Source organism: Lathamus discolor, chromosome 8 (genome assembly GCF_037157495.1).
Source record: "Lathamus discolor isolate bLatDis1 chromosome 8, bLatDis1.hap1, whole genome shotgun sequence".
NCBI lineage: Eukaryota > Metazoa > Chordata > Aves > Psittaciformes > Psittacidae > Lathamus > Lathamus discolor.
The window spans coordinates 21,916,512-21,936,608 of record NC_088891.1 but is presented as its reverse complement, the minus strand read 5'-3'; the positions used below and the strand labels follow the sequence as shown (position 1 = coordinate 21,936,608).

At 53.0% G+C, this 20,097-nt stretch overlaps 1 protein-coding gene across 2 annotated transcripts in view; it reads right to left on the bottom strand.

The window, feature by feature from the left end:
• Positions 1 to 2,750: 2,750 nt before the first annotated feature.
• The window catches only part of TRIP4 (thyroid hormone receptor interactor 4), a 31,296-nt gene continuing 13,949 nt past the window's right edge, over positions 2,751 to 20,097 (bottom strand). Inside the window, exons 12-13 of one of the 2 annotated variants that reach the window (XM_065688124.1) lie at positions 7,378 to 7,480; positions 2,751 to 2,966 (exon numbers count right to left, since the gene is read on the bottom strand). In XM_065688124.1, coding sequence (XP_065544196.1) covers positions 2,899 to 2,966; positions 7,378 to 7,480 — 171 coding nt within the window. In that variant the 3' untranslated portion in view covers positions 2,751 to 2,898. The other variant, XM_065688123.1, reaches the window with a different exon arrangement.

Below are 20,097 nucleotides of genomic sequence, written 5' to 3'. Positions count from 1 at the left end.
GGAGAGCATTCACTTTGCTTAAAAGAGATGAAGAGGAGAAATAATTCCTTGTCACAACGAGGAGAAGAAACTGGCTGTGCACAGCACGAAACCCACACTGAGGGGGTGGGCGAATGCCCTGAGAAATAGAGTTTGCTGGGTGTTAGGTGTGATGGGCATCACACGAACCCCACTCTCCCCTCGTCCCATGGGGATGGGACGAGGTCGCACTCTGTCATGACTTGTCTGATGGTGCTGTTCTCCTGGGATAGGGCGCAGGATCTGCCAGGACTGCAGTATGTGGAGCCCAGCCCGCGTGCTGAGCACATACTCCCTTGGTGTCCCAGGCTTCTTGCTCATCCCAGGTCATGTGGGTTAGACATCAGTGGTGTTTTGAGGAAGACGCTGGCCCCCACATAACTGGAAGCTCCTTCTCTGTGCCTGGAGGAGCATCTCCCCCATCTTGGTTCCAAAAGTGTTGCCTTCAGGCTGGCTCCTCCAGCAGAGATGCTCCAGGGAGCTGCCAGCTGCTCAGCAAAGCAACCTCAGTGTCCTGTCTCTCCCACCCAGCCACCAAGCCCTCTCCTGCCTCCTTCTCCCCACAGCACCAGGAGCCGGGATGCTGCCTCAAGACCTCCGGCCCTCTCCCCCTCCACCTGGGCACTGCAACCAACACTTCATTTCTCCATGAAGCACGTCGCTGGGAAAAGCCAAGAGGGATTCACCGGCGCAGACTGTGTGTGATAAACCTGATCACCCCCTGAGATGCAGTAACTCCTCAGCTGACCCAGGGCGAGCGGTGGACACGGTCTGGATTTCTCCCAGGCTTTTGACCCCATTTCCCACAGCCTTCTCATAGAGAAACTGATGCGTTACAGTCGAGACCAGTGGTGTGTGCAGTGCGTGGGCGACAGGCTGATGGCACCTTCTCCATCTGGGGACTTGTCACCAGTGGGGTCCCTCAGGGATCAATATTGGGCCCAGCGCTGTTCAGTGTCTTCATAAATGGTCTGGAAGGTGGGATCAAGTGTACCCAAACTGAATGGGAAATGGCCACTTTGGCAGGGAGAGGCACCCTGCAGGGTGACCTGGATGGGCTGGAAGCATGGGCTAATGAGAACATCATGGAGTTCAGCAAGGACAAGTGCCAGGACTTGTGCCTGAGAACACACTCCAGGAGTGCGGCACAGGCTGGGATATGCCAGGCTGGGAGCAGCTCTGTGGAAAGGGACCTGGAAGTCCTGGGGGACAAAAACTCAACAGGAGTGAACAGTGTGCAGCTGCAGCAAAGAAAACCAACAGGATGTTGGGGAACATCAACAAAGGCATCACCTTGTTCATAAAGGTGTCGTTGTCCCACTCTACTCACTGCTTGTCAGGCCACAAAGATGATCCAAGGACTGGGCAGCATGCGAGGAAAGGCTGAGGGAGCTGGGCTTGTCCAGCCTGCAGAAGAGAAGGCTCAGGGGAGACCCCCTTTTTACAAGGAACCCCATGGAAAAGACAAGGGGTGATGGGCACAAGTTCCTCCTGGAGAGATTCCAACTGGACACAAGGGGGTTCCCATTTTTCACAATGAGAACAACCAGCCACTGGAATAATCTCCCCAGGGAAGTGGCGATTCCCCAGCACTGCACACTTTTAAGACAGGGCTGGACAGGGTGCTGGGACATCCAGTCTAGGTCATGCTTTGCCTAGAAAGGTTGGCCCAGATGATCCTTGAGGCCCCTTCCAACCTGGGACTCCATGATTCTATCATTTCCCTTGCTCTCAGGGCACATCCGCCCAAGAGAGGAGCACCTCCATGATACAAGAAGAGTGCAGGGAAGTCAACAGGAGACCCAGCACAGCTGACTGGGGCGATACTGAGGGGACAGGGCCAGTCTGGTGGATGGGGGAAAGTAGCCAGAGGAGGAAAGCAGCAGCCCAAGCCCATCTCCCTCTGCCACACTAAACAGCAGTTCCCGTATCAGAACCTCTGCACCAAGCCCGGGCAGCTCCAAGCAGAAACACCCGTGAGGGTTTTCCAAACAAGGAATGCCATGGGTGGGTGCTGAATGCGGATCCAGCACCTCCAGCACCTCCAAGATCCCACAGTCAGCAGAAGGAGCCAGCAGACAACTCCCAGGGCAAACAGCAGCACTTACGGCAGCTCCAGCACCACAGCATCCAGGGGCACAGGCAACTGGCACGAAGGCTCCACAGCCTCCTACTTCTCCTCTCTGATGGAGCAGCAATGGGAACTGAGGCAGAGGCCTGGCACAGCCTGCAACCAGTACCCATCAGTGGAGCTGGTGGCCCTGCTCTGCTCCCTGCATGTACACAGATCGGAGGAGGAGGGATGCTGGTAGTGGTCAGGGATTGCTCTGTCCCATTCGGAGCAGTGTGCGATCCGGGGAATGAGGAGGAGGACTTAGACCGCGGTGAGGCAGAGCCTGGAGCAACCTGGCATGAAAAGCTCTCAGCCCAGTGAACACAAATGGGAAACGAGCACAGAGAATGTGGGGAGATGCTGAATGTGAAGGATTAAATAAAAAGGAGAAACTAATCCCACAAGAGAGAGGGACATTTTGGGAAGGAGGAGTTGCCAAAGCCAGGATGCAGCTACCTCCTGCTGTGAGCTCCCCTCACCAGTCTCGTGATCTGGTCCTTGCAGGAGACATGGAGATGCCAGAGCCTGATTGAATCCCATCCTGCCAAGCTCCATCTCCCACCCACCCTTGTCCTCAGCCCACGAGGACTTCCTGGGAAGCACAAGGCTGTTGAAGAGCTGGGTGAAAACATCTCTTTTAATGCTTTTGGAATACAGTGGATAAAGCAATACCTAAAAGCACTCTCGGATCAGTCTTGCACCTGCTTTCAGGACCATCCTGGCACCCTTCAGATGCTGGCTGGGAATGAGGCACTGCTCCCTTCGGCTCAGCCTGTCGCCTTCTGCTTCATTAACCCCTTCTTTGCTCCCTGATGGATCTTTGCATCCAGCTTCCCTGTAAAGAGGGGATTTAAAAAAAAAGAAACCCCACAAACCCTCATCACTCTTTATTTGTAAATGCCATTTGCAATGCAAATCAGCTGGAGGCACTGAGGTCTCCTAGTTAGTGTGTTCCTGTCACATCCAATTATCCTGCTTGAGGAGCCAGGCGTTCCCAGCCGCTGCGGCCTGCCTCTGCAGGCGAGACACCAGGGAGCCGGGGGCAAGCGTGTCCGGCTTGGGAAGAGTTGCCGGAGAGGGGGAAATGCAGCAGGGAGGAGAGGAAATTAACATCCAGCACTCGCCTGCCACTACCAGCGAGGAAACCAGCCCCTTTGCTTGCCCACAGGATGCGTGTCAACACGTTTGGAGGAGACGGGGCACTGTCAAGCACCATGTCAGGGATGTGCTTCTCTGCGGCATGGCAGAAAGCCGGGCCCGGGGACGATAAACCCTCAGCTTGGGGATGCTGATGCCGTGTGGCACACGCTGCGCTGCCAAGCACCGGACTGGTGGCCATCGAGGCCACCAGCTGGGAGGGCTGGGCTGCCTTTGCCACCCGGCAGCACCCTGGGGAGCCCAGGTGCTCCAGTGCCACCGAGAGGAAACTGCTTCCCCTCATCCTTCACAGCCCTTGGGGGCTTCACTGCCAGCTCTGCTTTCCCACCTGGGGGAGGAGGACACCAGGACATGGGATCTGAGCAGTTCCTGTGGAAGAAACCAAAAGCCAGGCACGGTGAGCAAGGTGGGAGGGCGATGCGCTGCCTCGGAGGAGCATCCCCATCCCCTCTCCCTGCCCATAAAAAAGCAAGGGTGCTCCTGCTCTCACAGGCAAAGCTCCCTGCTCCAGAATGGAGAGAAGAAAGGGAAGGTGACCTTAGGTGAGGCACCAGGGCAAAAAGCCAGCCTCCTGGAGATGCTCTGCCATCAGCCAGCACCTGTCACCTCCTCTAACGCCGTGTTTCCCTGGGAACTTCCCTGCGTCTTCCCACCCTCCACGTGCCAGCCTTGTCCCATCTCTCCCTGTAGCTGGGAGCAGGGATGGGGCTCCAAAGCATCGCAGAAGCTGGCAACAAAAACTGCAGAGCCCATTCTGAGCTGGGAAGGGCAGCCCCAGTCCCTGGGGAGCATCCCCTGCATCCCCTGGGAGGGACACAGGGGAGTCACACCATGAGGAGAGGAGGCAAAGGGATCAAGGACATTGACAGACGGAGTAGGTTCCAGTGAAATCCCAGTGACGTGGATGGAGCCGGAGGTGGCGGCACTTTACCCAGGTCCCGTGCACCACCCGTTTTGGGAATCAAACCTCCTGTCACCCTGTGGGTGAAGCACAGCACATGGAGTCCCTGGAAGAGCTGTGTAGCTACAACACAGCTACAGCACACAGCAGATCTCATCTCTGGCCGTCTCAAGATCCACCAGGCTCCAAACCAGTTCCACTTTGGCCGCTGCACCAAAACCTGCTGGTAAATGCTCGTGTGCCATGAGAAGCAGGTGCTTGTCCAGAGAAAATGGCTCCAAACCAGCCAGGGACCATCACCTTCCCCTCAAACCAACTCCCACCAGGTCAACGCAACCTCCCCAAAATCGGTCCTCCTCCTTCAGCTCAGGTTCTGGGCCAGCCTTGCTCCTGTCTCAGCTTGAGAGGGCAGTTCAATGCACTGAAACTGGAACACATGCAAAACATAAAACACGAGCAAGGGTTTGCAAGTCACCGTGCCGCAGATCCACAAATGGATCAGGTTGGAACTGGGGACAGGAACCAGATGCTGCCAGCGCCTTGGTGCAGCGGGTGACATCCTGCAGCCCGCGGGATACAAAAGGCTGTCTGCAAAAATCCTCCACCATCACAAATGAGAAAACGAAAACTGAGGCCAAGCAAAAGAGTGAAATGGGGCATTCCCTGGAGTGTGAGGGCTGGGAGATGAGCACCCAGCAAGGAGCTGGCACAGCCAGACTGTCCAGAAGCACATGTTGGACCAATGCATCGCCAAGCCATGGGACTGCTGGCAGGAGAAAGGCAGTGACTTCCCACTCGCTCCATGCTCTGGTCCCCACCCCCAACACCGTGTCACCTCCAGGGATCATAGGCTTTGTATTTAACATGCCTGCCTCTTCCTCCTGCACCCCAAAAGTGATGAGGAGGCTCCTCTGCTCTACCAGCTGGTGAACATAAACCACCACACAGGAACCTTTAGGAAAAGGCTAAAATCAAGGCAGCAGCCCCCGGGGCCCCTTCTCCTTCACTCCATGATTTGAGGACTCTCACCTTGCACTCTGACACGGCCCCGCGCCCACTCCTCCAGCTGCCGGCTGCCGGAGGGAGGCTTCAGGGTAACACACGAGGGAGGCTTCAGGGAAGCTTTGCCTGGACCCAAGGAAATCTCCCACGAGAACCACCACTGAGCTGCGTCCCACGCACTAAAGCGGAGCAGGGATGTGTCTGGGTGAGCAGTGCTCCCAGATGCAACGCAAACAGAGTGCCCACCCCTTCCACACAAACAATAACCCTGGCAGCATAAAATCAGGCTATGTTCCCTTTTTTTCCCATCCCTGGGCTGTTAGAAACAACTAATTTGCAACAGAGAAGCATTCGGATGTCATCACAGCAAGGTCCGTGCTGTTATCTGGCAAGGAAAACCACTCTGGCTTGGCTTCCCAACAAGACAAACTGGCATTTTGTCATGGCTTGAGCCAGGCTTCAAGGAGACCGGGGCAGCCGGCAAGCTCAGGTGGGGACCTGAGCCAGCACCTTCCCCCTGCTCTGCTTCCAGCTTGGAGAATTAAGCTTTTGACAGTCATGGACATAATGCCAGCTCCTATTAAAGCGGTGCCTTACCCCAGTGAAAGGTCAAAGGCTGCCCTGCTCCTTCCCTAGGCTGTCACAAATATCACCCAGACGGATGATGTCCCCTCCAGGAGCTGAACGTGCAACTCCACCGTCTCCCCCACCGCTGCTCTCGTGACAGCTCCTGTTGGGATGGAGGGCAGGAAAGGCAGGGCCGGCAGCAGGAGTGGGCACAGCACAGCACAGCCGGCTTCCTTCCCGGCTGTTAGACTGATCCTTCTCCAAGCAGGAAAGTGTCACAACACAAAGGAGACGATGTGACAGATGGGAAGGGGACCGGCAGCACCTGCACCCAGAGAGGCAGACGCACAGAGCCCTGCGCTCGCCCCATGCAGCAGCTTCCCCTCCAGCGGCTGCCGGCAGCTCTGCTCCGAACCACAGCCGGGGGAGGCAGATGTGGCACTGAGGGGGCTTGAGAGAGTCTGTACAAGAGCATGGAGATTAAGCCAAGAGAAAGAAAGGATGCAGCGGCTGCTCCAGCAACAGCGATGGGTCTGTTCCACCGCAGCAAAGACGTCTGCATCCTAAATAACCTGCCTGCTCATGGGTGCTGGGGAAGACCTGTCCCTGGGGGAGGACAGTGCCACGAGCAAGATCCAAGCGCTACAGCTCACCAGCATCATTACTGCCATTGTCTGAACCCACCTCCCAAGTGTTGGTACAAAAGGCAGGAGAGAAACCACATCACCAAATCTCTGGGTGGAGAGGGCAAAAACCCCCTCAAACCCAACAGAAATAACCCTTCAAAACCCCTTATTAACGGGTCCTGAGAAACCCTGCTGCTCCTGCACCACTGGGTAACTACTCCCAGAGAAACACACTGCAAAAGACAGAGAAAACCCAGTTGTGGGCTCCGCTAAACAACAGCCAAGACTCTGCTTATGCTGCTTTTAGCCCCTCAAATTAATTCTTCACACCCCCTGAAAGCATGCACGGTGCCTTCCCCAGGCTGGGTGCTGGGGAGGTTGATCCTCAGGCCGGAGCTAACTGCAGCTCCCCAGCTGCCGCATCCCTCCTCCATCCTACGGCAGCGGGCAGGAGCAACCGGCAGCATGCAGAGGGGCTGGTGCCTCATAAAAGGGACTATAACGGTGCTGGCAAGCAGCACGCGGACAGATGCCACGGCGCTTCCCTGCACGCCCTGCCAGGACAGCCCATCCTGCCGGATGGACAGCATCCAGCTGGCCCTGCAGCTCCTGCTGCTTCAAGCCCTCACCGCCCTCATGGGCAAGAGGGTAATTCTGAACCACAGGCAAGAAGCAAGCGCCTGAGCACTGCTGCACCAGTGCCTATCCCAACTCAGGCCGATGCCAGGAGCAGCTCGGCGGCTGCCATGCGGCTCCTTGCCTCCCAAGTGTTCGCAGGGGCAGGAAGAGGCTTGGATTTGGAAGGAAGCAACATCTGGGGAAAGGGGAGGCAAAGACAAAAAAAAAGTATTACAGATGTATTCGAGTCATTAAACAAACACCTACAGATCAAAGAGCACAGGGCAAAGGTTGCGAACTCATCTGGCAAAGGCAAGCAGAGGTGGTGATGAGAGCAGGCCAAGGGGGGCATCTGTGGAAACTTTACTACTTACAGATTTTGGGTTTGCCTTTGATGGGAAACTTCACAACCATCTCCTGGGGATTCGTGCAGATAAAGACAAATGGAGACCCGGACTCCTGGCTCAGATCCGGATACTGTGAAACACAGACACACACACAGAGAACAGAGTCAGGCCGGCTGCTGTGGTGCAAAAAGAGCTCAGTGGTCAGGAGCAGGGAAACTGGCAAGAGGTGGGTTATATCTGGGCTGTAGCAGCTCAGACTAAGCCAGTTTAGTAACTTCCAACAAAAAATAAAACCAACAGTTCCAGGTTTGGGTTTTAACGGGTGAGCTCCTCACTACGCCTCTTCTCATTGCGCCTCTGCCAGATCTTGCTCCCGTTCCAGACCTGCTCCCAAGCCACTCCCCTGTGTGCTCCCCAACCCTCCTTAGCCCCCGTTAGCACTGACCTGTGCTTCACTGCCTCAAAGGTGCAGCTTCTTACTGGGCTTAAGCTCATGTAAAGCATGGGGTGTCAACAGAGAGGCAGTCAGGGCCCTGCCCTCCCAAGCTTGCTGCTCACTGCCTGCTTCACGCTGGGACAAGCATGGGACCCATTTTGAGCATAATGCATTCCCAGATTCAGATGGCTGGGGATGTGGATACCCCTGCTCAACCCCAGCCGGTCACCGCAGCACACCAGCACCTCAAACAGAACAGCTTGGCAAACTCAAAGAGGTGATGGCCACCTCTTCTACTGAAGCAGCTGTTGGAGCTACAGGTACATCCCCATCTTTTCCCCTGAAAGCTCGGTCCAAACACAAAGGCTTTGAGATTTGGAGAGCACACACCATCCTGTGGTGGGACATGCAGCAGCCCTTGAGATTTGGCTGCATCTAAAGGCTAAGCAATAGAAAACACTTGCAACTCGCCAAGGTGATGGCTTGGAGAAGCTGGCTGTTCCCGTGCAGGGCTGGCTCTGTGCTCAGAGTCTACAGAGAGATTTTGCTGCGGTGAAGACATGGGAGAATTTTATAGGAAGAGCATGAACAGATTGTTTCTCTCATTAACCACGGGGGGAAAAGGAGAAGGAAACCACTCAGCAAGGGAAGTGCACCCAAATCCTGTCTGGATGCAGCTCAGCCTCACTGGTGCTCAGAAGTGAAATGCAAAACAGCAATAGAAGATGGATGTACCAACCACCACTGGGATTCTCCATTAGCTGCAGCCCTTGCACTGACAGCGCAGAGGCGAGGACATGCCCCAGGGGTGCTGCAGCCCAGGAAACGCCGTTCCAGCAGACCGCTGAAGCGGTTTTCCTTCCATGGGAAAACTGCCCCCAATTTCCTCTTGCTCCCCTGCCTTCCTCAAGCAGATCCGTCAAGGCTGCTGTAGGGGACAGGATGCCAGGCCAGATGGAGCAGCGTGCCCTGGCAAATCCCCCATTTGTTACTAACAAATGACTCCAAGGCTGAGTGTTTGAAAAGCTCTCACCAACCTGCCAAGATGAGTTTGGATTTGCCCTGGAACAGCTGGGCACGGAGAGGGAAGCAGGGAGCAACTTGCTCTCCCTGCGCTGTAGCAGTGTCTGGCAGCTTTGCCAGCGGTTAGGGGAGATTTACAGAAGCCTGACACTGGGATTGGATCAAGCAGGGAAAGCATTTCCAGCCCCTCTCATTTTACAACAGAACATAAGAGCTGTTCACCAAGCAAGAGAGAGATGTACGTGCCCTTAGCTGCTCTGTACAATGCCCACGCCAGGGAGCATCGCCCGTGGCTGCCCTGCTGTACCCATCCAGGCTTGGACAGGCTTCTTCCTCTCTTTTCATTGAGCCACACTACTTGACTTGCTTCCACTGCTCCACGCCAGTGCCAAGGATTTTCATTTCCCATCTGCAGGGAAGGAGGATCTTGGAAGGATAGAAAGAGCCAGTGTGAATATCCCCAGCCAACCCTTGGGGAGTGAGAAATGCTGGCGCCAGTTCATCGCTCTCAGCGGCACACGGGTGCCTGGTGGCCTCTCTGGAGCCAGAGGACCTGACATAGCCAGCAGCTCCCGCACCAACACAGGCTCCAAAGGTCACACCACAACACGTGGGGCACAAGCCACCATCCAAACCTGGTTACAGAGATGGTCCATCCCTGTTCTACCACATGTGGTTCAGACAGTGGCTTCTTCAGCCAGGATGTGTCTGGGACCAGAGGTCTTGCTGCCTGAGTCCAGCTGCTTCCCAAGCCTCCTCAGCCACCACCTCCTAGGTGGATGTGGACAATCACTGTGTGCCTCTGACACACCTGACACACCTCTACACCCTGGCATCAGCAGTGAGAGACAGCCAGGTTGGTTTCTCCACTGACAGCTTTCATCTCAAACCAGGATCAAACCTTCAGCTCCAGAAGCTTCCAGCTCAATTCTATCCCAAGGCCGAAGCGTATGTCACAGCTGCAACTTGGGTCTACACTGCCACGCCACAGCCTTTCATCTCTGCTCCCAGGGTAGGTCTCTGTACGTGTGCCAAATCCCTCCGTGTCCTGCATTTTAAAGGCTTCAGTCCTTCCTCTGGCATCTCACTCGCAGGAGGCAGGGAAGGAGACCCCAGTCCAGCCGCTGCATTTAAGGCCTCCTATTGTATCTACCCCGGAAACCCCTTACCCATCCTGGTGAACAGCAAAAGCAGAATATTCCTGCCTGCTGGAGCTGAGAAAAAGCTGTAACCCTTTCCTCTGCCTAGAGACGAGACACTCCCAAATGGAGAAGATGAGGCTGAGCTCCCACAGGATGCTGAGCCCCAAGATGCTGAGCCAAACTAATGGGCTAACGGGCTCCCTCTTACCCCAGTCCCTTTCCACAAGTCAATTAAACTCATTTATCCTGCAGAAATTTAAGGACCTTTTGGGTAAAGTCAGTTTTCTGGTGGATTAATGGGCTGAACTGCTCAAGAAAGGGTCTCATCACCAGGAGCAAAAGCACAGCCATAGTTAAGGTGCTCAGAAACCACCTCCATGAACCTCATTCCCTAGAGGTCACTGATAGTATTTCCTCCCCAGAATCTCTCCCTGTTGCTAACCCTAAACAGTGCTTGCGCTCAGTGCCACGCATGATCCCCATGAGCAATGTCACCTATAGACACCTACTGACTCATCTGATGTATCTATAGCGTCTTGTCTGGTCATCAGTCACATCACAACAGGCAGTGTGGCTGAGCGGCGGCACTCCTCCACCTCTTTGGCTCTTTCTGCAGCTTAGCTCAGCCGCTAGGACACTGGTACCTACCTGCCCTATGCCAAAGATGCCTCTCCCACTGGCAGCTACTGAGCTGACTTCGACACTGGCACAGGGTGCCCAGAGAAGCTACAGCTGCCCCATCCCTGGCAGTGCTCAAGGCCAGGTTGGACACAGGGGCTTGGAGCAAGCTGCTCTACTGGAAGGTCTCCCTGCCCGTGGCAAGGGTTGGAAATGGATGAGCTTTAAGGTCCCTTTAACCCAAACCAGTCCAGGATTCTGATTCTATGACTTATCAGCAGAGACACTGCCACCAAGCCACCAAACACATTTGCCTCTGTTACCTTCTCCAAGGCCACTCAAGTGTCTAACAAGTAAAAAGCCCATTTCTCAATGTTTCTGCAGTGAGAAGTTGGTCGAGTCACTGTACAATCTGCAACGCAGTAAGCTTAGAAGACAGAGAACAAATTTACTGCCAACTCCTACACCCCACAGAGAGCAGCCACTGCCCATCATCACTTCAGCAAACCTGAAGCTTGTCGTAAAAGCCCAAAAGCCACATCTAGTGTGCCACGGAGGGAAGACAGAGCAGATCCCCAGTAAAGAGGATCTGCAACAGCAGGGTTTTAAATCAAAGGTCAACTTAGAAGGAAAGCAAGAGCCAAGGGCTAAACCCAGCCAGGAGTTCGACAGGGGATGCTCCTTCTTCATCCCAACAGCACTCATTGTTACAATCCTGAGGGTGTAAACAACAAAGGTGTCAGTACTACAGGCTTTGACATTGCCTTCACCAGGAAGCAACTCAGTATTTAGGAGAAGGTGGCTAAAAAGGCTCTTTACACCAAATATAGTCCAGAGGCCAGCTTGTCCTTCAAGGAGAACACCCACTCTCCTCCAATCCTGCAGATGAGCAGGAAAGCTCAAAAGAGGGATTATGCAATGTAACTATGGTGTAAAAGAAATGATTCAGCCTCTTTTCAGACCTTCTGCCACCTCGTAGCGGGCTTGTGACAGGCAGTTGGGAGGACGATGGGCTCCGTGGGCTGCCAACAGCCGGCACAGCTCACCAACTGCTGCTCCAGCCCACTGCTTCACACAGTGGAAAAGCCCCACGTACGCACTCCCTGCACCGGCACCGGTACCACCCGTCCTGCTCAGCCCATAGCTGCAACCACACCAACCGGGCTTCCATTTGCTGCTAACAAACAGGTCTGTAAGATCCCGGCTGCAAAGAGATTAGCAGAGAATAAAAGATAACTCAAACCCAAAGCAGATCTCAAGGCAGCTTAACGCACACAGAAAGAGCTCGAGGTTAAATGGCAAAGGGAGCTGAGTGCTGTGCTCCTCTGCAAACCAGCCACCACATTCACCCTCTCGCCGGAGCCGCGCTTTGAACATGTATTAAGAGGCTATCAGATGTCCCCAAGAGCCGCCCCAATCAAGCTGCAAGCAGCGATAATTGCTAATGAATGTTCCCTCCACTTTGTTTTCACCATTCCTCGTCTCCAATCCCCAGCTCATCACCACCAGAAATAGCAGCAGGGCTGCCAGCCTCCTCACTCCACAGCCCACAGCAAAAGAGCAAAGGAGGGGACAAGCCAGCTTGGAGCCATGGAGCCAGGAGCCCACCTTCTCTGACATTTGAGAGAAACAGAAAATCCTGCTCATTTTTTTCCCTCCCTCCCTCCAATCTGTTGAAGTAAACCTTTTTGTCATGATTTGGGTACAGCCTGCAGTGCGACACAGGGGCCATGTGGTGTTCAGGACCCTCAGCTCATCCCAATTCCATCTCAGCACACGGAAAAACAAAACACGGAAAAGGACTGTCCCGAACCCCTCGAGTTCTTCACCCCTCTCCAATCAGCTGCACTTGCTTGAACCCAAGTGGTGTGCACCTAAGGAAGGGGCATAGAAGGACCCAAGGGCAAACATGCCACGGGGGAGCCAAACCATCACTAACGGGATGAGCTCTGCTCCGGTGCATCCAAGAAAGGAACAAAGGCACTGCGTGCACCGGAGCGGCAGCCCCGCACAGCACAAAGCCAAACGCTCCCTGGCAGCTTTGCTACCGACCTTTCAAGAGCATCTTTTGCTCCCATTAAGGTCTCCAGACACAAAAGGGGACAAGCAGAGGCAGCGCAAGAGACCGAATGCTACCACCGGGTGGGAACGGCCCCAGAGCCCTGCAATGCAGCCGGAGCTCTCCCCGCTCCCCTTGCCCACGGACCCAAGCTCGCCAGCGCACATCCCCGGCGCGCATCCCGGTGAGCCGGGGCACGGCGCAGAATTGCACGCTGGAACCTGTAGTCCTTCAGTGGGTGGCTGCCATCCTCTCCATCTTGCAGCTGCTGAGGGGTGGCCCTGGGGCACTAGCACCGAGCAGCAGGGAGGTGCTTGAGTTGCTCTGCAAGGTTGATAATGGAAAGGGTTGAATCATTTTCCTGGCATGCCTCCTTAGCGAACAACAGGGGAAATACAGCTGCTCTGCCAGGCAGTGCAGGGCCAAGACACCAGCTCCAGCCTTCATTTCCCTGCTGCTCTCCAACAGCTCTGAAATAAAGGAGGCAGCACTGGAAAGCAACACTGTCTGGAAAGAATAAAAGCAAGCGGAGCCCATGTGTTGGCAAGAGAGCTCCCTGTAAAATGCATTCAAAGGGAAAAAATCATCTTGGCGGCAACGGCATCTCCTCTGAAAGAGCAGGGCTGCCCTAACCAGCAGAGGCAATAAATCAGCCTTCCCCAGCAGGCAAAAACACGCACAGGGCTCTTCCCTGGGTGTTGTGAGAAGCCCCTTGGCCACGTGCAAGGGAGGGCAGCGGGATGCGAGGCATCCCCCGGGATCCAGGCACAACTTCCTTCACCCCGTTTTCATGGTGATTTGTGGGAGAGGCGGTTCTGCTCTTCTTTCATGCCTCATAAGCTTCATAGCTGTCAGACCAACGTAACAGGTAATTAACTACTAAACAGCCATTTTCTCCTCCTCTCCGGGGGGAAATCGCTCACCATCCAGCTAGAAAATGTTTCTTTAGTGGTTTGCAAAAGGGAAAAGAAAGTCGGGAGTTTCTGGCAAGCACCAACAGTGCCGCAGCCAAAGAGGAGCATTTGTGGCAATGCCCGCAACACAGACACATGGATGCAGGAGAAATGGAACCATCAAAAGGGAGAAAGATGATGCTTATCCGGTTGTGGGTGCTGCAAACTCCCTGATTCCAGTAAGTCAGCACCAGCAGTAACACTGGTTCCAGTGCCTGATGCTCAGTCACCGGCTCTGTGGTCCATCTGCAGGTATGAGTTAATCAGACGGAAAAAAAGCCCTATACTTCTCCCAGCCTGCAGGATCAGCCTTTAGGAACCACCGTGTCCATGCCACATCCATCCTTGTGGCTTTTCCAAGGAGAATGGCGTTGAAGCATCATTTCCCCATCTGCTGTTCTAACAAGGTAGTTTCCACTACCCCATTAGCAGGACATTCACTTTGAGGGATCACCTGGCCAATTTTCTCAATCCTGAAGTGCTCCAGGGCATGTTCACCCAAAGGTGGCATCTGACTGGCAACAGGAGCCATTGCCCGAGCCAGGAGTCTCAGGTTTGCCGCTGCTCTGTGCCACCTCCTCTGGACTCAGACCTCCAGCACTGCAGAGCACCAAGTGCTTCACTTTGAGGTCTGCTCTCCCTCACGACGTGGTCTGGCATCAGACTCAACTCTGAGCACATTTTCAAGCACCACCTTTTAGGGCCCTGTTCCCTCTGCCTTAGCACAGGCCAACCAGCCTTTGGCCAAAGAGAAACAACATTTTCCTAAACAGAAACCCCAAAGCAGATCCAGCTTTCTAGAAATGCCAAATTTTCTAGCCTGAGGCAGACACATCCAGTACTGCAGCCTGCGCACATGCACTCGAGGCGCTCTACACGCCACTCTTCTCACAGAAGACCACATGGATGCAGAGGAGATGCTCCGGGGAGGCTGGCTTAGAGAAGGGATATGTGTTGATGCTCAATCCAAATCAACACAAGGGGCAAAAAGGAAAGAAAGCAGGATAGCAAAGAAACACAAACAAAAGCCGGCAGCCAAACTTTTGTTTGAAAGCCTGTCAGGTCTAGACTGCAACGTGTGAGGAAGGAACAGCTCGAAACCACAGCTGCTAATGGTTATGGATTTGGCAATCAAAATGTCTTTGTTAAAAAAAAAGTTAACTGCCTTACTATTGAGGTTACAAACCGCAGCCTTGATGCATTGTTGCAGTCAACATCCTCCCCGCTGCTTTTGAGAGCTTACATCTGCTGCTGGCAGATCCTGTGCTGGCACCGGCACCCTTTGTGAGGATGCACAAGGAATTCTGCTCGCCTGCTTTCCTTTCCCCTTCGTCCCACAGTGATGCCTCTCAGCCCTTGCCTGATCTGCCCCTCGTATGCTGGTACACACCCAGCTCCAGGCACAGCAGGCTGGGATCACTGCAGGATCCTTCCCCCAGCCGGCTGGATTCATTTGGTGGCTGTTCTTCGTCTCTCAGCCCTGAGCCTGGCTCTTGTCATGTTGCTATACCACAAGCTGTACTTTGATTCAAAGGGCAGGGGAAGCAATTAAAACATAGTAAAACTAATATTCGTATTTTGCAATGTAGATTTAATATTCAAACCTGTGCTGGTGCCCTCGGATTTTAAATGCTGAGCAGAATGCCACAGCTCCAGTCCACAGGAAGAGTGGAGGACTCAGTGGTGCTGGCAAACATGGGGCACACAATGCACCCCCCTGTTCTCCCTGAACTGGCCCGGCAGGAGCCACTGACACCCTCCTGCAGCTTCAACACCAGTCTGAGGAAACACCCACTCATGGTAAACACTGGAAGCAGCATGAGAAGAGCTTGAGATGTTTATAAAGTGCTTGGTGGCCGTCAGGAAAAACTGGATCGACTTGGAAAAATACTTGGTAGTGTTCTAAGCTCAGCTGGAAGAGCCGCTTTCATCCTCCTATGCCCACGGATGGAGGAGGCAGCGCTAACCCCAGCTGCAGTGCAGCCCTGCCACTGCGCTCTCTGTTAGGACCTGGCAAGGAGCGGGGAAGAGGCCATAGGGAGGAGAAGATGAGGGGAAACCAGGGCACCTGCTTCTGGCTCAAGCAGCTTGCAGCACCTGCGCCCTCCTAGACAGAGACAGAGAGCTTCAATCCGCTTCGTGGGGACCCTGCAGAAGTGAGAGCTGCAAAGCACAGGGGTAAAACAGCAGAGCCGAGTGCAGCAGGTGATGGAGATCAGGTAAACCCTGGACAAACCCAGCACAGACAAGGCACCTGCATCCCTGCCCTGATTCACTTCACCCCATGCTGGCCCTTGCTGCTGCTCCCTGAGGAGGAGCGATGCTGCTTCCAGCTACCGATTCGATACCACCAGCGGGATGAGATTTCTCATAGCCCAACGCACGGCAGAGCCGGGACACGCATCCCCGCAACCGGTCTGTTTGGGGCTATGAGATCAGTGACATGACAGCGACAGCTTAAGCAAGCGTGGTCCTTGCGCACTGCATGTTTACCACAGTTGGTTGCATTTTGTTGCTGCCAGCTCCCCTCTCACTGGGGGTCACCACCTCAGGGGTGGTCACAGCTCAGCCTGTTGGAGCTACAACCAGAAGGTGAAGGTATGGGGCACCTGAGCAGCAGCCAGGCTCGAGGTTGGTCTTATCTGAGTCTTGATTTCAGGACTAAATAAAAACCAAGCACCAAGAAGGCGGCACGTATCAGTGACCACATCTGAGGGAAAGGCGAAAACCTCGCAGATCACTGCCTAGTTTGCTGAAATGGTAACAGAGGCTAAGTCCACAGTCAGCAGTAATTAAGTCATATACTTCAGCCTTGGCTTCGCTTTTCCCCTAGGGTCTAGGAAACCAGAGGAGAGGGCAAGCTACCCTCTATCATTCGATTTCTTTGGCATGTTAATGCATTCCTAAATTAATCATCATCAAGTGACAATCTCTCCTTCATCTTAACAGACTGCGCAGTGGCCTCAGTAAACCTGCTGGCTTATGCAAGGCAGCTGGAGCCTTAGCAGAGCCTCTGATGAAAACCAAAGCACTTCACATCAGGAAAAACTCCCCCAGCTCTTACTGCCTATAATCCAAACCAGCTGCCTGCCTGCTCTGCTCTGCTCCTAGAACCATGAACCAAGGCTTTGTCAGAAACCAAATAAAGGGATGCATCACCCTGCAAGCCAGGCTAAGGCCTAATGCTGCTTGATCTGGCATCGGGCTACAGGCAAAAGACAAATTCAACTTAGGAGAATTCAGGGACCTGTAAAGTTCAAAGGCCTTTCATTGATTTCAATCATTAACAACCACCTAGACTGCTGCAGAAGGAAGTATATCTGATCTAGCCTTTAAAACCCTCAGCTGAAGTGCAATAACTAAGCCTCAGGAACAAAAAGGCAAATACCCCACTGGGTGAGGGCAAGGAAGGTGCATAGGCAGCCACAGCAGCACACAAACATGCTTGTCTCGCTCACAGCCGACACTAGGAAACATTTACTTTAGGGAGAAGGTCCTCATAAAAAGTGTCTCTGTATTTACACTGTTCTTCGAAGTCCACGTCAATCTACATGTTTGTGTTTCTCCCTCTCATTAACTTCTTCCTTAGGAAAATATGACCAGCGGGCTATTGTTCCTTTATTTGGAGAGAATCTAAACAGGCACCTTCTGGAGTCTAAACGCAGAAAAATTCTACCCTGCTTCACTCCTGCTTGAGAATTCAAAATGAGTTCTCCATGCCTGGCACCTGAGCCTCTTTTTATCTTACTGTTATTTTCACTGGGGAGGGAAGAGGAGGACAAGAGATTAAACACAAATTTCCTGAGAGGGAAAGATGATAGTTGTTTAAATGATAGCTGCAATCTCATGGCACAAAAATAGCTTAGATGTGTTCCCTTGTGCAGATTTAGGACACTAAGTGAGCACCTAGAAATGAAAACTAAACACTTTACTCCTGTAAAACACAATTACCCAATACTTCAGCCCCAGATAATGGCTACAACTACATACTGGCATGTGTGTGTGCTCGTGTTCAAAATAAGTCCAAACACACCTATCAGCTACCAAAATAGCAGCAGCGGAAATGTTCTTTTTCCAGTTAAAGTAATAGTCTCTGAGATCAAAGTCATCAGCAAAACGAACATGGACTTCAGAGCACATTAAAAGGGCATAAATGTAAATACTTCCCTGCTTGGTTTAGCCTCCTGCCAAGCCCTGCCTGTGCCATCCCGTGTTTCCCCAGCGAGCGCTGCTGAAGTCACCAACACCTCATGCAGGAAAAGAAAGGCAGCTCCTTGCTCGGCTCAAGGTGTCAGTGATGTCAGGCCTGGAGCAAGGAAAAGCTGTCGTCAGTGCTCAGATCTCAGCAGGGGGAAAATAAACCCAAAGATTCCAGGTCACCTTTAGTGCCGAGAAGCAAAACAAAGGGATCATTCTGGTCTCCAGCACCGCTTTTTGGGTGGCTGCCATGAAGAGAAGGAAGCGAGCCCAGAAGGCGCTCCCAGGAGGTGCAAGATGTGCAAAGCTCAACTGGAAATACTGAGATTTAAGAGCCACATGGAGGGAACTCCTGGCACCAGCCAACCCCCGCCTGCAGCAGCGGGGCTGCAGTCAGAAAGTGGCTTTTGCTTCAGTCCCCTGCGAGCAAAGCAGGTGACACTTGATACCTGGGGTGGACTTTCCTACCTGACAATGTCTTCCGCTCCTAAAGCAGCTTCAGTCTGAAGATCGCAGCTTTTATCAGTAAAATCAGGTGTAAACAACCTCTGATGAGCTTTATTTTCCATGTAGGAAAGAGCCCCAGAGGAACAGATTTAACCAGCTCATGCAATAAGTAGCACAACTGGGATTAGGGCAATGGCATCTGTTGTGACGCTGACTTTAATGACAAGGACGTCTCTTCTCTGTTCTTCCTCTGATCCCTGCCAGCTACCACATACATGATTCCGTTCTGTCATCACTTCTCACACGGCCCTGAAGATTTGGAAACCACTTCAACAATGTCTGCCAGTCTTCAAGCACTGCACATGGGGCAGAGCTGCAAGATCCCTCCAAACGGGTTACACAGGGCCAGGCTTACGTGTCCAGTAATACCAGGGATAAATAATGAGTCCCTGATAACAACACAAGCTGTCGGGTAGGGACTCAGCCTGAGCCTGCTGCATCTGGCAAAACGGAGCACCGTTGCTTCAGTTTGCTTCTTTGAGCACAAGTGTTAAACAAAAAGATAAGAGTAAATGAGGATAATGATAGAAAAATACCAGCAGGGTGCCACTAACATCTTCATTAGCAACCTGAGAGAGGATGCAAACAGCACGAAAATGAGATCTGCAGATAGTGCTGAGCAGGGAGCGGGTGACAGCATCGTAAGGACTGAAATAACAGAGAAGTCATGTGAGGGAAAGAGCAGGAAGAGTCTCCCTTGCCTATGGAAACAAATGGCCACAAGTCGTAACAGACTTCAATGGCAGCTGCACCACCACAGGACAGTGAGCAAGACAGGGAAGTGTTTCATTTGTGGGGGGTGGGAATAATCTGCAGACGTGACTTGTCCTGCACTTGCGGAAGGATTTCTTCTGGAACAAGTTTCAGATACGAGCTGATGAAGAGAAGTGTGAGGCAAAGCACAGTGACCTGCATGCAAAACCATGTCATCTTCCTCACCCTCTTCCCCTGAGCTAGGAGATGTCCTTGTACCCCAAGAAATGCTGGATTACACTGCTGACAAGTGGTTTTGATGCTGGTTGCTGATGAACCTGGGCTGAATCACCAGTGTGAGCAACTGGGACTTCCTACTCCCAGTGTGATCCAACTCACATTTCTGAGCTGGCACGACAATGCTTTTTCACCTGGCTAGCACTGCAGTTAAATGAATCTCAGCTTCATTCAGATGCATTTGCTGCTCATGATAGTCCATAAAAACACACATTTCCTCATAAACCAACTTCAGAAAGAGGCTCAGTTCTCAGAGTTCAATCTTACCAGCTAGGGAAATGAACACTACATAAAGCAATCCTTGGGGGAAAATGGACAAAACCACTGCAAAAAGGCAAAAAATGAGGAATTACAAATAGGTTGCAATATGGGAGAAGCAAAAAGCCAGTGAAATATAAAACAGGGATTGCCATGACACTGAGAAGAAGTAAATCTCTCGCCATTAGGTGCAATAACAGTGCTCCTGGAAGACACTGCTCTTCCTCCCGTGCCTCTGTGGCCAGGCAGTGCCAGCAGACTGGGAGGCATTCGCGGAGAACACAGCTCCTTGTGAGGGTCCTCCATGGGAGGATTAAAAGCTGGTCGCCTACAGCGCAGTTTCCGGATTGGAAGAAGCTGTTACAGGCACTTTACCAGTGCCTGGAGAACGTATCCACAAAGAGGAGGGATTGTTACAGACAGAAAAGTACTTGTCAGAGACCAAGGTGTACTTTTCCACCGCTGTTATGGACAGCAGAAGGATGAGAATCTGCACTGAAGACCAAATGGCAAACGAGTGGATGCTACCGAAGAAAATCCCTACGCTGGCCCCAGGGTCCTCTC